At 36.6% G+C, this 14,637-nt stretch overlaps 1 protein-coding gene across 3 annotated transcripts in view; it reads right to left on the bottom strand.

Annotated features, from left to right (window-relative positions):
- Positions 1-14,637, bottom strand: part of SRP54 (signal recognition particle 54) — a 42,182-nt gene that overhangs the window by 22,740 nt on the left and 4,805 nt on the right. Inside the window, exons 1-5 of one of the 3 annotated variants that reach the window (XM_032344024.1) lie at positions 14,060-14,163; positions 9,460-9,570; positions 5,267-5,358; positions 4,231-4,315; positions 360-464 (exon numbers count right to left, since the gene is read on the bottom strand). In XM_032344024.1, the coding sequence (XP_032199915.1) occupies positions 360-464; positions 4,231-4,315; positions 5,267-5,358; positions 9,460-9,537 (360 nt within the window). In that variant the 5' untranslated portion in view covers positions 9,538-9,570; positions 14,060-14,163. Of the gene's footprint in view, positions 1-359; positions 465-4,230; positions 4,316-5,266; positions 5,359-9,459; positions 9,571-11,441; positions 11,605-14,059; positions 14,164-14,637 lie in introns of those variants that run through there. The other 2 variants (XM_032344023.1, XM_032344022.1) reach the window with 2 other exon arrangements.

Genomic DNA, 14,637 nt, shown 5'->3' with positions numbered 1-14,637 from the left:
GATCTAGATTATGCTGGGTGGGACACTGTACAAAGGGAGCCTTGAACCATGGGAAATAGGGCAAACTTTCCATGTTCTCTTCTCCAAAAATTATATCCTCACTTCCTTAAAGGGTAGGCCAGTCTCTTTGGTAAAAGAAACAGCATGGTTATAGAAAAGTCTTCCATTCTTAAAAAAACAACCACAAGCGAGATTCTGGGATTCCTTCTTATTGTAAAAAAAGCTATTACAAAAATGTAATAATATACTGAGTAACAGAAAATTGTAAAGAAACAATATTAGCCTGGTTTTAACATAAAACTTGATTTATACAAACATCTCTTCTCCATGACTCTTTTTTAAGACTAAGTATAATTTACCTTTGAACACGTTGTTGTTTTACCACTCCCTTGCAGTCCAACAAACATGATCACATTCTGTTTTCCTTTAGTGGGTGTCCATGCTTTAACTCCAGGGTCTACAAGCTAGGTATCAAAAATAAAATAAAAATAAAATCAGGTTAACATATGCTAATGTTCAAAACCCCTCTCTCCACAAATTCTAAATTGTAAAAATAATTTAAAGACATTTTAGTATAAGAGGCAACAATAATCCTACCATTCTAATACAAACTTACTATTTCCCTTTGTACACGCATAGTGAAATTTAAGAATATAAAATAATTCACTGCAAAGTCATAAGCAAACCTATACTCCCAAACCAATTCAGAGAAAGGATCTCAAGACAAGACATTTTTTTTTAGAATAAGCTAGAATGTGAACAGTGAGACCAAGTTTGAGCCAAAGGAGCAATCTGCATCAGCAGTACAGAAATATAAAAATGTATGTGCAGGCCGCATATGAACTTTTAAATTGCTAGTAATGACATTAAAGAAAATGAAAATAAGTGATAATAACTTTAATACTTTATTTAATCCAATATAATAAAATGCTATCATTTCAACACATAATCTACATTTAAAAATTAATGAGATATATTATATTCCTTTTCCCCATACAAGGTCTTCAAATTTGACATCTTTTTCATACTTATAGCACATCTCAATGTGGACTAACTACATTACAAGTGCTCAGTAACTACACGGGGCTAGTAGCTGCCATATTGGGACACCTATCCTCATGTTCAGTTTAATAAATGTTTATGTATGAGCAAAATTACATGTGAAAATTTCATGTGAAAGATTTTCCAGGTCAGTCAGATGTCAAATTTTCCAATGCCGAAGACCTACTGTTCTATGAAGTTGTTATATTTAGAGAGCCAGTAAAAAATAATCACCAATTTCATGAGTCAGTGGGAAATTAAGGTTCGTATATGGACAGCCCCCAAGTGATACACATGAGTTCATTTAAAAAAACAGTTCCTTTGCAAGTCAGTTGTTGAGAGCTGGAAGCATGTATCTCCACATGATAATAAAGCCATAATTGCAGTTAATGCCCTAGATAAGAGACTGGCAAACAATGTGTGAGTAACGTTTTTATGGAACATCGCCAGGCCCATTCATTTACTGCTTTTGTGCTACAGCAGCAGAGTGGGATAGCTGCAACAGAAATCATATGGCCCACAAAGCATAAACCATCTAGTCCTTAAGAAAAAGTTTGCAAGACCCATGTGAGACGATACCATAAGGTCACACGGTCTGTATTATACCTGAATTTCAAGGAAAGCCATGTGGTAGCAAAGGCAGGAAAAGAGAACACATTTTGTTGTCTCTTTCCCAGGCATAGGCCTAGCTTTAAGTAAACTTCTGAAATAGGCACAATCGATCTTAAACATAAATTCACTCTCCTTCCCTCTAGATCCTTTCAGATACTCACACTACCCTACATTCACCTCCGGTCTCCGTATCGCACAGCAGAAGCACTCAGCTCTCTATGAATCTATATTTGGAACAGTGTTTTAGTGACTAATTATTTTATAAATCTAACTTCTATTCCTCCTGCACCCTAAAACAGCAGTACTTTTCAGTATCAGGATTCCTTTATAATTAGAGTAGTTTTTTAAAGTTAGTTGCAATGTAGAATCTGAAACCATATAAACTCCACACTCCATTCCATTAAAATCTGTTATTCTATCTTGCACTTTGAATGCAACTTACGCTGGTGCATGATTTTATAACATCATATATTAGTCACTGACAAATTTCATTACACAACAAGAAAATTTATTATATCATTTCTGATCGCATCAGAAATGTACTGGGGTCCTGTCAAACTCATGGTGGAGATACAAGTTTCTAGTTTTCTTTTTTCTTTTTTTAAGATTTTATTTATTTATTTGACAGAGAGAGATCACAAGTAGGCAGAGAGGCAGGTGGTGGTGGGGAGGGGAGGCAGGCTCCTTGCTGAGCAGAGAGCCTGATGCAGGGCTCGATCCCAGGACCCTGAGATCCTGACCTGAGCCAAAGGCAGAGGCTTAACCCACTGAGCCACTCAGGCGCCCCAAGTTTCTAGTTTTCACTGGAAAACTCAAATTTTTTCCCAGGCCACAATATAGCTATTTATTTGCCTGAAAGTGACAGGTTCACTTTACTTGAAAATCCTATTCAAGTCTGAATTACCACAGATTATCTGTCTGTTGTTTGTTCACATAAAAACAGTGTTTTTTGAAAGCAGCAGCTAGCTCAGCTTGCACTCAAATAATCACACATGTCTCTTCCTCAAAACAACCATCAAATTTCAGTATGCAGCAAAAAAGCTTTCTATGTACTTCCCATTTCATGCCACAAAATCGTACAAAGGTGTATATACTCAGAGGTTAAGATTTAATACAACTAATAACTTCTACTGCTCCATCAAGGGCATTCTTTTTTTTAGGGGTACAGGTCTGTGATATCAAAAGCATTCTTAAGTAAAACAGCTTCACACCCCTCCCTCAACAAGTGTGTAGTAGTAAAAAGTATAATGACTACTAGTATAGTTTGGTACTCCGACCTTTATTCATGCTAGGGAATTTTATCCACCATTGATTTTGAACTACTGGCACAAATATCAAACAATACAAAAGGTAAATAATGTCTTAGTATTATTATGAAAAGTTTTGACCTTGTTTTGCACATCACTGCTCTAGACCATATGCTTCTGAGTATAGGGACCTATCTAATTTATCTCTCTATCAGCAACATCTGACATATTGCCAAGAATAAAGAAGGTACTCAAAAAATGCTTAACAAAGCAGTTAATGCACCAGAATTGCCTACAGATGCCAAACCCTAAAAATAGAAATTTTCACTAACCCCACACTGACCTCGGAGCTAGATGAAAAGCAAACTGGAAATAAAATAAGGAGTCCTACAAGGAGTTTGGTGATCAGACCTGTGTCGGCCACTTACTAAGTGTCTCATTTTTCTCAACTGCAAACTGATAAGTATGACTGGATAAAGTCTCTGGCCTCTTTAAGGTCTGATTTTTTTTTTTTTTTTTAATAGTCTATAAGACTACATGAAATGATACAACCATGTGAGATACTAGACTTTTTCTGAGAATCAATCAATCAGCTCTGCTGAAACCAAAGGATTAAATAAAACTATTGGAAAATGAAAAAATAAATGGAAAAATACTGGAAGACCACTAGCAGACATCTGCTCCTCTAAAAAAATTTTTTTTCAGTTCCTTCCTTTTTTTCCCCCTACCACTGAACCCATACATATTTTTTTAATGCTCTAAGATTTTCACCATAATTTTCATGACCACAGCAGCAATATCAGTTCTAAGGTGATACCAGGCCATAGGCTGTATTTACTACTTGCAAAATAAAATTTCACTAATTGTGCATAATGTAGACAAGAGTTGGGATATCTGATCTTTTCAAAGGGAATTCTGGACACAATAAACTGCTCAGAAAAGAACACTTGTCAAGAGTGACTTTCTGTACAAAAGCAGGACCTTCAATAGGCAGAATCTGATATTAAAAAGGATATAAATTCAGGAGAGGCCCTTCCATCAATTTATCTGTAGTGAAGTTCTACCTTTCGTAACCCAGCTTTGGGAATTTTTACAGGAACAGTACTGGCCTTTCATATCTATACTCAGAACTTTGTATTCAGAAAACTCTATAATAAAAATAGGCCCCTTTAGAAAAGTTAATAATCCTTCAATTAATATTTTTAATAGAGGAATATTCTATAAAAACATTTAAAAATATTCTGAAACAGTATTCCTATTGGCGGTGCTAATGTATTTTTACCCACTACAGTCCATGGAGAATCATATAGCACAATCCTGATACTTTTACCTTCACAAGTTCTTTAAATACAGCATGCTGAATCATTTTTCTTTTGTTAAGACCAGATGCCATCTCTTCAAGATCAATAGCAGACCTTCATGATGATAGTTTTTGTGGGGAGGAGAGAGAAAAGCCAGTTAAGACACTCCGAAAAAAGTTTCTGCTCCAAAAAAAATATAAAAGTATTCAGTCATTCACATTAATAGTCTTCTGATTAACATGTATAAAATTACTACAGATTCATAAGTCTATGGAAGAATTTACCATGAAATATTAGACATAAGACCATGGTTAGTTTTTCAAGGCTTTCTTTTGAAAGTCAAAATATCAATTTGTCCTCATATCACTGCAAAGTAATTTTATTTTTACAGCATATATATTTTATACATCTTCACACATAGCAGAGAATAGGATTATTTTCTCTAGTTCTAAATACTTAAATGCCAGTCGTTCTACATTTATTACCCAGTCTAACAATACAAAAAGGAGAAATGGCCTGAACATGACAAGGGCTAGGAGTCCAACAGTTAATTGAGATGCCTGTATTATTCTATATGGCCTGCCCCAGTCAGTGCCTCTCCCAAAGAACACAGTAACCGAGACGACACACATTACTCCTTCGCTCAAATACAGGCAGGAAAACCAAGAGGAGAACAAGAATGAATACAATTCTCCAACAATGAAGGAGGCTGATTAATGTCATCTTAAGCCTGAAGAGGATAAAATGGCACCACTTTTCTATGAAGAACTGTTTAAAAGCGTTTATATTAAAATACTATATTGTGTAAGATTGAATCCATCCAAATAAAGGAGTAGTAAAACGGAAAGAAATCCATAATTAAATGAAAGCCACATGTAGTTTATTCTTTGAAACATCATCATGGAAACACACTATCAAAGCAGTCTTGCAACATATGAGTTCTGTTCTTTTCAAATGCCATCCTGGCAGAAATGTTTCATGATATAGCAGACTTTTCTAGTTAGCTCTTCATCCCAGTAAACTAAATTTAGTTTGCTTGGCTTTTACCTGATTAATTTAACTTACTTTACATTTTCTCTTAGTTGCTTCACTAGTTTAATATTAACATCGGCTTCCAATAATGCTGTACATACTTCTTTTAGCATAGCATTTAATACCTGCAAATATATAAATACATAAAAATTTAGCACTCCTAGTATGTCATTTCAAGCACATAAAAACAACGACTAAGTGGTCATCATATACTACCATAGCTTAATAAAAACAGTACTACACTGTTAGAGAAAAAAATGTTCTCAATTAGCCTCAGAGAGGTAATCTTAGCAAATGTCTAATCATTTTGCCAAAATAAGATATTCCATTTAGTTGAAATCTTGCCATTTGCAATGATGTGGATGGAACTAGAGGGTATTACACTAAGTGAAATAAGTTAATCAGAGAAAGACAATTATCACATGATCTCACTGATAACACGCAATTTAAGAGACAAGGCAGAGGATCCTGGGGAAGAAAGTAAAATGAAACAAGATGAAACCAGAGAGGGAGACAAACCATAAGACACTCTTAATGATAGGAAACAAACTGAGGGTTGTCAGGTGGGAAGGGATGGGAAGACTGGGTGATGGACACTGGGGAGGGTATGCATTGTGGTTGAGCTCTGGGTGTTGTGTAAGACTGATGAATCACAGACCTGTACCTCTGAAACACATAATGTATTATATGTTAATTTTTTAAAAAAGATATTCCATTTAGCTTTATTCAACCAAGTATTGTCAAAATTTTATTCCTATATTAACGTAACAATAGTAAAGACAATATGCAAGCCTAAGAAAGTTATTATGCAATCCATGTTGCCATTGAATGCCTTCTGTTGCTGATACAAAGCATTTTATATTCACAATACCTGCTTAATTGGACTAGTAGGAGGAAAATGCAACAGAAGAAACTGACCCAGTCTGACCTAGCAGTCTTACTATGTCCACTCACAGCAGAGGAACAAAGTTGAAAAGAAAACTATCCTCCATTAATAACTCACTATCATCACATATTTGCTGAGTTACAAGGTGCTGTGGTTAAAAGGTCTTAACTATAGTCTTAAAAAAAGATGAGGTTTTTGTTGCTCAGGTAAATAAGGGTTTACACAGTAACCTGTGTGCTCCATGAGGGCAGGGATTTTAGTCTTTTGTCACTGCTATAGCCCTGGCGCCAGCAAAAAGTCTGCAAAAATGCAGGCCCTAGGGCACTGTCGGCTAGCTCAGTCAGTTAACAGCATGTGACTCCTGCTCTCGGGGTTATGAGTTCGAGCCCCACAATGGATGTACAGATTAACTCAAAACTAAAATCTTTTGATTTTTTGATTAAAAAAAATTTTTTTTATTAACATGTAATGTATTATTTGCCCCAGGGGTACAGGCCTGTGAATCATCAGGCTTACTCATTTCACAGCATTCACCATAGCACATACCCTCCCCAATATCCATAACCCAGCCACCCTATCCCTCCCCACCGACCCCCCAGAAACCCTCAGTTTGTTTTGTGAGATTAAGACTCTCTTATGGTTTGTCTCCCTCCCCATCCCATATTGTTTCATTTTTCCCCTCCCTACCCCCCAAGACCCCCCACCCTACCTCTCAAACCCCTCATATCAGAGAGATCACATGATAATTGTCTTTCTCTGATTGACTTATTTCACTTAGCATAATACCCTCTAGTTCCATCCATGTCATTGCAAATGGCAAGATTTCGTTTCTCTTGATGGCTGCATAGATTTTTTTTTTTAAAGATTTTATTAATTTGAGAGAAAGAGAGAGAAACCACAGGCAGGGAGAGGGACAGAGGGAGAGGGAGAAGCAGACTCTTGGCTGAGCAGGGAGCCCGATGACATGGGGCTCAATCCCAGGACCCTGGGATCATGACCTGAGTTGAAGGCAGACACTTAACCAACTGAGCCACCCAGGTGCCTCAAAAATAAAATCTTAAAAAATAAAATGGGCCCTGGAATATTTCTTGAATAATTCCCACCTTCAACTCACTTCATCCTACAGAGGCTCATCAGATCCATCTCTTATTAATGGAGTCTGATAAAAATGGAACTGATCTTTCATTAGAGAGATCTTTCATTAGAGAGATTCTTGTTAATTCCCTAGCAGCACAGTACTAAGAGCAGAGAAGTTGCCAATACAAGCAACAGCTGTTACTATACTTCCCACCAAGCTCTTCTCCCTGGTTTCTTTATTCTCTACTATAAACATAAACAGCATAAGGGTTACACAACAGGGAAAACTGTTTGGAAGGCTGCTGTTTTATTTATTCTGAATGCCAAAGACTGCACGCACAATGGTTTAAATTATGATTTATCATTTAATAATAATTATTAGAAAAAAACCCGGATGAGGAATTAGAAAAAAGATACTAATCCTGGCTTTTTGGAAAATAAACACGTGGAACTGACTTCCTGTTGCTGTTAACTGAGAGGCTGGACTAGCTGAACTCAAAGATGGTCCCAAAATTATTTAATACCATTAACTTATTAAGGTATTGATAGCAAATTCTACATTAGATTTTTTTTTCAGTGAGCACTGAGTAAGGTACAGAACTAGCAAATCACTGTATTGTATACCTGAAACTAATATAGCACAGTATATTAACTACACTAGAATAAAAGTTTTTTTAGTTCAAAAAAAATTTTATTTTCCAAACCTCCAAGTTAGAAAGCACTTTTTTTTCCTTCAAGAGAGGGAGAGAGAGGAACAGTGAGGGGCAGAGGGAGAGAGAGATTCCCAACCAGACCCTGTGCCCAGCACAGAGCCTAAGGTGGGGCTCAGTCTCACAAACCCAACATCATTACCTGAACTGAAATCAAGGGTCAGATGCTTAACTGACTGAGCCACGAGGTACCCCTAGAAAGTACTTTTTTAATCTATTATTTATTTATATCCTTAAAAGCACCTTGTAAGATAAATGCTGTTTTTCTCATTTTATACATTAAGGAATCTGAAGCTAACTTGCCCAGATTTCTATCACAAGCTACTAAGCAGGTGGCTAACGAGGTCTTCTAAAACCAAATTCAGTACTGTCCCATTGGTACCACAAATATAAAGTATACTTGGGGACTCTCATCTTCTTCAATTGACAAATCATTAAGATACAAGGTATAGGGGGGGTTGGATAACAATTTTTTTTTTTGGTGGGCAGTAAAAGGTTTAATGAGCAGTAGCAAAGCAATGGTACAAAGCTCCGAGGAGGGAGGGGACCCAAGAGGGTTGCCTGAAAAAGAAATATTTAAAACTAAAAACAAGAGTGCCAGGAGGAAGAGTACTTCAGATACCATATAAGGAGTAAGCTTACAAAAACTAAAGAATAAAAACAAACAAAAGCAAAAAAACTGAATGAGGATTTCAGAGAAAATCAAAGTAGACAACATGAAAATACCAGCCTTCTATGAGAAAGCGGAATAAAAGTGAAGGAGAAAAAGATGAGATGCGCACATGCCCACCCAAGAAGAAAGAAGCAGGACACTGAAGTTTCGGGCCAATGTCTCCAGATCTAAGCCTTTTTTACTTTTTTTAAAGATTTTATTTATTTATTTCACAGAGAGAGATCACAAGTAGGCAGAGAGGCAGGCAGAGGGAGAGGGGGAAGCAGGTTTCCTGCTGAGCAGAGAGCCTGATGCAGGGCTCAATCCCAGGACCCTGAGATCATGACCTGAGCCGAAAGCAGAGGCTTAACCCACTGAGCCACCCAGGCGCCCTCTAAGCCATTTTTAAAACAAAAAATGTATGCCATTTTTACATGTTAGTTAAGATTTGGGGGGGGGGGGTTCTGTTTCCTTTTTTATAATTCTTTATAGAAAGTAAAATAGCAAGATAGTCAACTCAATAAAAAACACCATATAGGGACGCCTGGGTGGCTCAGTTGGTTAAGCAGCTGCCTTCGGCTCAGGTCATGATCCCAGCGTCCTGGGATCGAGTCCCACATCGGGCTCCTTGCCCTCCGCAGGGAGCCTGCTTCTCCCTCTGACTCTGCCTTCCACTCTGTCTGCCTATGCTCGCTCTCGCTCACTCTCTCTCTGACAAATAAATAAATAAAATCTTTAAAAAAAAAAAAAAAAACCACCATATAGTGTATCCAGCTTTAAATTTTTATCTATAGTTATTAAATCTACATCAAAACAAATATAAACATAGAGATTACTAATAATTCATGTCCCGATGCTAGTAATGATGTGCAATCATATCTATTTCACACATTTTACATACCTCTTCATTGATAATGGTGGCATTGCTCAATGAGCGTAATGCTGATGTTATTTTTCTTCCAAGGTCTGCTAGTACCATCTTGAAGGCTTTAAGATGTGATTACAAGAAAATCTAAGGAAAAACATTAAATAAAAACATTTGAAAAATAATCAATACCAGTTTTTATAATTGAAGACTTTTGAAGAAGAGTATTTAATTAAAATTAAACTATTATAATGTTTAGATACTATAACTTCAACTTCTATAGCCTCAATCTGCAGCCTCAATATACGTATGTCCAAAAGCTAAGGCTACTCATTGATTATGATGACTTGAGTTTGAATACCTAATTAGAATATTCTATACAAATCAGTAAATTCAACATTCAGATAAAATGCTTTGAGGCAATAATGATACAATCTCAAATCCAAACATCTATATGAATATGGACATTTTGGAACTATATGTGAATATGAATAAGGGAAGAAAAAAGGTGAAATCTCTACCCAGAAATATTGTCCAATTACATTAAAGGACTCTGTAAACTATATTGATTTATGCTCTAAGCCAAAGGGGAAAAAAAGGTTTTAATTAATAAGACACTTCACTTTTCACACACATTACATTAGCTCATCTTATTCTTCTAACACCCAAATAAAGGGGTATATTACTGACTTTCCTGTTTTAAAGCAGTTCTTGATTCCCCAACTCTAAAACAAGATAACCTCAAAGGCCCTTCCAGCTCTAAAATGTTATGGTTTTAGAAAGTATACAGATGCACCTACCACATCGAAGTCCTTCTACCATGCAAGGACTCATGGATGGTAAGCAAGCAAATAGGACAGGGAGTCCCTGACCTCAAGGTGCTTACCTACTAACAGGCAAGACAAGACACAGGAATGTGCAGCAAATAAATATAAAGAGAATTCCTTTTGCCTGACTGCCTTCAAACTGGGATATCGGTTTCCTTCTACCTTCGGATTCACATGAAACACCAGCTCTTCCTGGGTCTCAAGCCTGCCAGCCTTCGAAATGGAACTACACCACTCACTCAGCTCTCCTGGGCCTCCAACTTGCCAAGCTGGAGGATCTTGGGACTTGTCAGCCTCCATGATCACATAGCCAATTGCTTATAATAAATTTCTTTTTACACACACACACATCCTATTGTTCTGTTTCTGTGGAGACCCTTGACTAATACCGCTAAAGTACTAGTTCAAAGCTGCAATAAAACTTTAGCTGCAATAAAACTTTATGATCAATTGCCAATGACCATTTCTGTAAAAATTCAAAGAAAGAAAACACAGGCTCAGGTAGATAGAACAAGCTTTACAGAGAAGTTTGAATATGAATTTGATCCTGAAATATAAGTAGAACGTGCATAAGAGAAGAAGACAAAAAAGAACTGGAAGAAAATGATAAGGCATGAGCAGAAACGGAGACATAGAAAAAGCATGGGACATACTATACATACTATACATATACATATACTTATGCCTTATGCATGAACTTAAGAGATTACTAAGTATGTATTATTTGGAAGGCAGTAAATAAAATATTCTAGTCAGGACAGTGGCTAGCTAATTAAAAGGTAATACAGGTTGTGAAGAGCCTGAAACCAGGTTAAGAAGTATCAGACATCTGGTAGATGCAAAATCAGCAGAAAAGCTCATTGTTCAAAACAATGTTAGTAACTCTTCTGAGTTAACTAATCTAGTCAACCAAGATAATCAAGACTAGATTCCTATAAAAAGAGTATACAGGAGATTAAAAACGAGAGAAATAAAGACTAAATTGCTGACTCATTCAAAACAGAGAAAGAGAAGAGGAGGGGAGTCAAAAGAAGGAGGAAAGGAAATGCACTCAAGGACCTATCATTGGCAAAGAGATGTTCCAGGCTGAGCTCTAAATTAGACACTACATTTCCACTCAGGTAAAACTAGGTAATTTAGAACCTAAAAAATTACTAACAACTTGATGGAATTGAAAAAAAATGTGCTTACCATAAATTGTTTACATTACATGGTTACTTCACCTGAAAGACCAATTACTTCACAGACAAGACCCAGCACTTTTAATTTCTTATCCCATACTCGTTTTACTAAATTATTATTGCTTAAGTAAACATTCTTGAGGTAAAAAATAAGAATCAGATGTTTCAGTTCATCTCCTTTGCCACCGTGTTACCCAGAGTGATATAATCCTCATTATGACACCACAATTTACTATTTTAGAGATCATGTCATAAACACATCATCCTCCATTTTAAAAAGCTATTATTAGTTAGCTCTTAAAAATAAACCTATCTTCCTACATTGACTGATCTTTTAAACTAAAAATACTTCTGTGAAGTTTTCTAATACATTTTTCCTCACGTAAGTACTTATTGGCAGCACATTTTTTTATATATTTGCCTGTTTATAAAAACATACATTTCCATAAAGGAATAATGATATCTAGTAATACCTTTTATTTATAGGGTATTATCTGTGCAATTTCCAAGGATGTGTTCCTGAATTAGGATTCTCCTCAAAACCTCAATGACTTCCTATTTCATGCAGAGGTAAAGTCCTCAAAATGCAAAATGGACTGTAAGGCACTCCCAAATTCACACACTCCATTTTAATCACACTGACCTCCTTACTGTTGATCCTGTACATTACTACTTCAGGTCCTTTGTACTGGTTGGCATGATCTCCCCCTGGCTGACAAGGGGAAAGACAGCTCCCTGCCTCATCACCTTCAGATTGCTGTCTAGATGCAATTTCTCTCAATAAGGCCTTCCCTATCACTTGTTTAAATGCACAGTCTCCCTTCCCTTTATTTTTTTCTATTGTCTCATTATCAAATAACTATGATTTACTTATTTTGTTTGTGGTCTGTAATATCCCCCAATTGAAATGTAAGCTGCATGAGGGCAGGGACTTTTGCCTCTTTTGCTCCCTCCTATGAACTCACTGCTTTATGTCTCCTCAGTATATACTGAGCCCTTATTAAAAATGAACTTTATGAATGAATGTATTTAAGACTATAGGAACAAAGGGAGATAGGGAACAAAAGTTATGAAAGGCCTTACAAATATCTTTTTTAAGACCAGTAACATAGAGCCACTCTGGAAAACAGTAAGGAGGTTCCTCAGAAAGTTGAAAATAGAGCTACTCTATGATCCAGCAATTGCACTACTGGGTATTTACCCCAAAGATACAGATGTAGTGATATGAAGGGGCACCTGCACCCCAATGTTTATAGCAGTAATGCCCACAAAAGCCAAACTATGGAAAGAGCTCAGATATCCACTGACAGATGAATAGATAAAGATGGGGTATATATATTCAATGGAGTATTACGCGGCCATTAAAAATTGGAATCTTGCCATCTGTAATGACATGGATGGGACTAGAGAGTATTCTGCTAAGTGAAATAAATCAATCAGATAAAGATAATTATCCTATGATCTCACCAACATGTGGAATAAGAAACAAGGCAGAGGATCATAGGAGAAGAGAGGAAGAAATGAAACAAGATGAAACCAGAGGGAGACAAACCATAAGAGACTCTTAACTACAGGAAACAAACTGAGGGCTGCTGGGGGTGAGGTGAGGGGGATGGGGTGATTGGGTGATGGACACTGGGGAGGGTATGTGTTGTGGTGAGTGCTGTGAATTGTGTAAGACTGATCAATCACAGACCTGTACCCCTGAAACAAATAATGCATTATATATAAAAAAAAAAAAATTGGAAGAGGTAGAAAAAAAAAGACCACCAATATAAACCAATGAAATCAAAAGAAAATCAATGACCTAGGTAATTGATATTGTACAACAAATATCCATTTGCCATTACTTAGTGTAAGTTTTTAGAATTTCCCTTAAAAAAAAAAAAAGAATTTCTAACAAGATTCTTAAAAATAGCCTCACCTTGATCTAATATGCATACTATAATACAGAACATCCTTTTTAATGTTACTAGTTAACCCTATATCTCAAATTGGAGTAATTTACAATTCAAGCACACTCACTCAAAATTCTCTTTTTCAACTAAAAAGGTTTATGGAAGTAAGTCAGTGTATACAAGAATTTCATAAAAGATGAATCTCTACTTCAATGGGGCTGTTGGAAAAGTTCAAGGGTAAATTACTGTATAGTACTTTATACAGTTTAACATCTATTATCTCATTCCACCCTCACACAATTTTATGATATAAGTAGGTTAGAGATTAGAGAATGGTGTTCCCTACAAAAAAAGAAAAAAAAGCAAAATGACTTCCCACAGTCCCCTGGCTACACAATCCTAGGTCCTACAGTATGAATGACACTTTCAAAAACAGGGTTGAATATCCCTGCTGGCAAACTCCAGGACAAATTTTGTTGCTGCATTACAATGTCAGGAAATCATATTTTGAAAGCAAAAATGCACACTCCTCTTCCTGGAAGAATCATTGCAATGTCCAGAAAGAACTGACAATCGGGACCACTGCAATCAGGATGTATAAGGACTGAGCTTTGTCCAAGTCACATGTTCTAACAGGAATCTAAGAGGAGCTGGATAGTGAGGTGATGGAAAAAGGCCTAAGTCTAGGGTGCCCTGATAAGGCAAACACAAGGCCAAGTATCATACTTACCTGCTGCAGTGTGAAGTACTGGAAAGAGCATGGGTTTTGGAGTCTGACAGACTTGGATTCAAATCCCAGCTCTGCTACATACTGGCTGTGTTACTTTGAGTAAGTTACTTAATCTCTCTGAGCCTCCCTTTCCTCACCTGCAAAATGGAGATAATACCATTATCAAGGTAGTGACCCTGAAGGGATGTTGTGAGGGTTAAATGGGACAATAAGTATAAAACTGTCGTCAAGCACCTAGTATATTAACTTCCTGGCTTCCTTGAATGCTACCAACTGGATCTCCCTATTGTACGACCTGAAGTGTAAATAAACTGGAACTTTTCTTAAACTTTACTAAAGCTACTGTCCCATTACCTAGAAACGACCCCAGGAATCTTTAGTGTCAATTACACGTACCTATAATACTCAACAGGAGCTACAGTGTTCAAACAGCCACTTTCCTCTACATAAACAATTATAAATATTCCTGCCAGAAACTTGCCTGGAGATCATATAAACAGATCCCAATGACTAGAGATTTCAAATCCTATCACAATGAAAATCCCTATAAAAAAGTTCTTCTAAGCCCTAGTCAGTGA

This window comes from Mustela erminea, chromosome 5, assembly GCF_009829155.1.
Source record: "Mustela erminea isolate mMusErm1 chromosome 5, mMusErm1.Pri, whole genome shotgun sequence".
Taxonomy (NCBI): Eukaryota; Metazoa; Chordata; class Mammalia; order Carnivora; family Mustelidae; genus Mustela; species Mustela erminea.
Note: the sequence above shows the minus strand (reverse complement) of the source record. Positions and strands in the feature narration are given on the sequence as shown.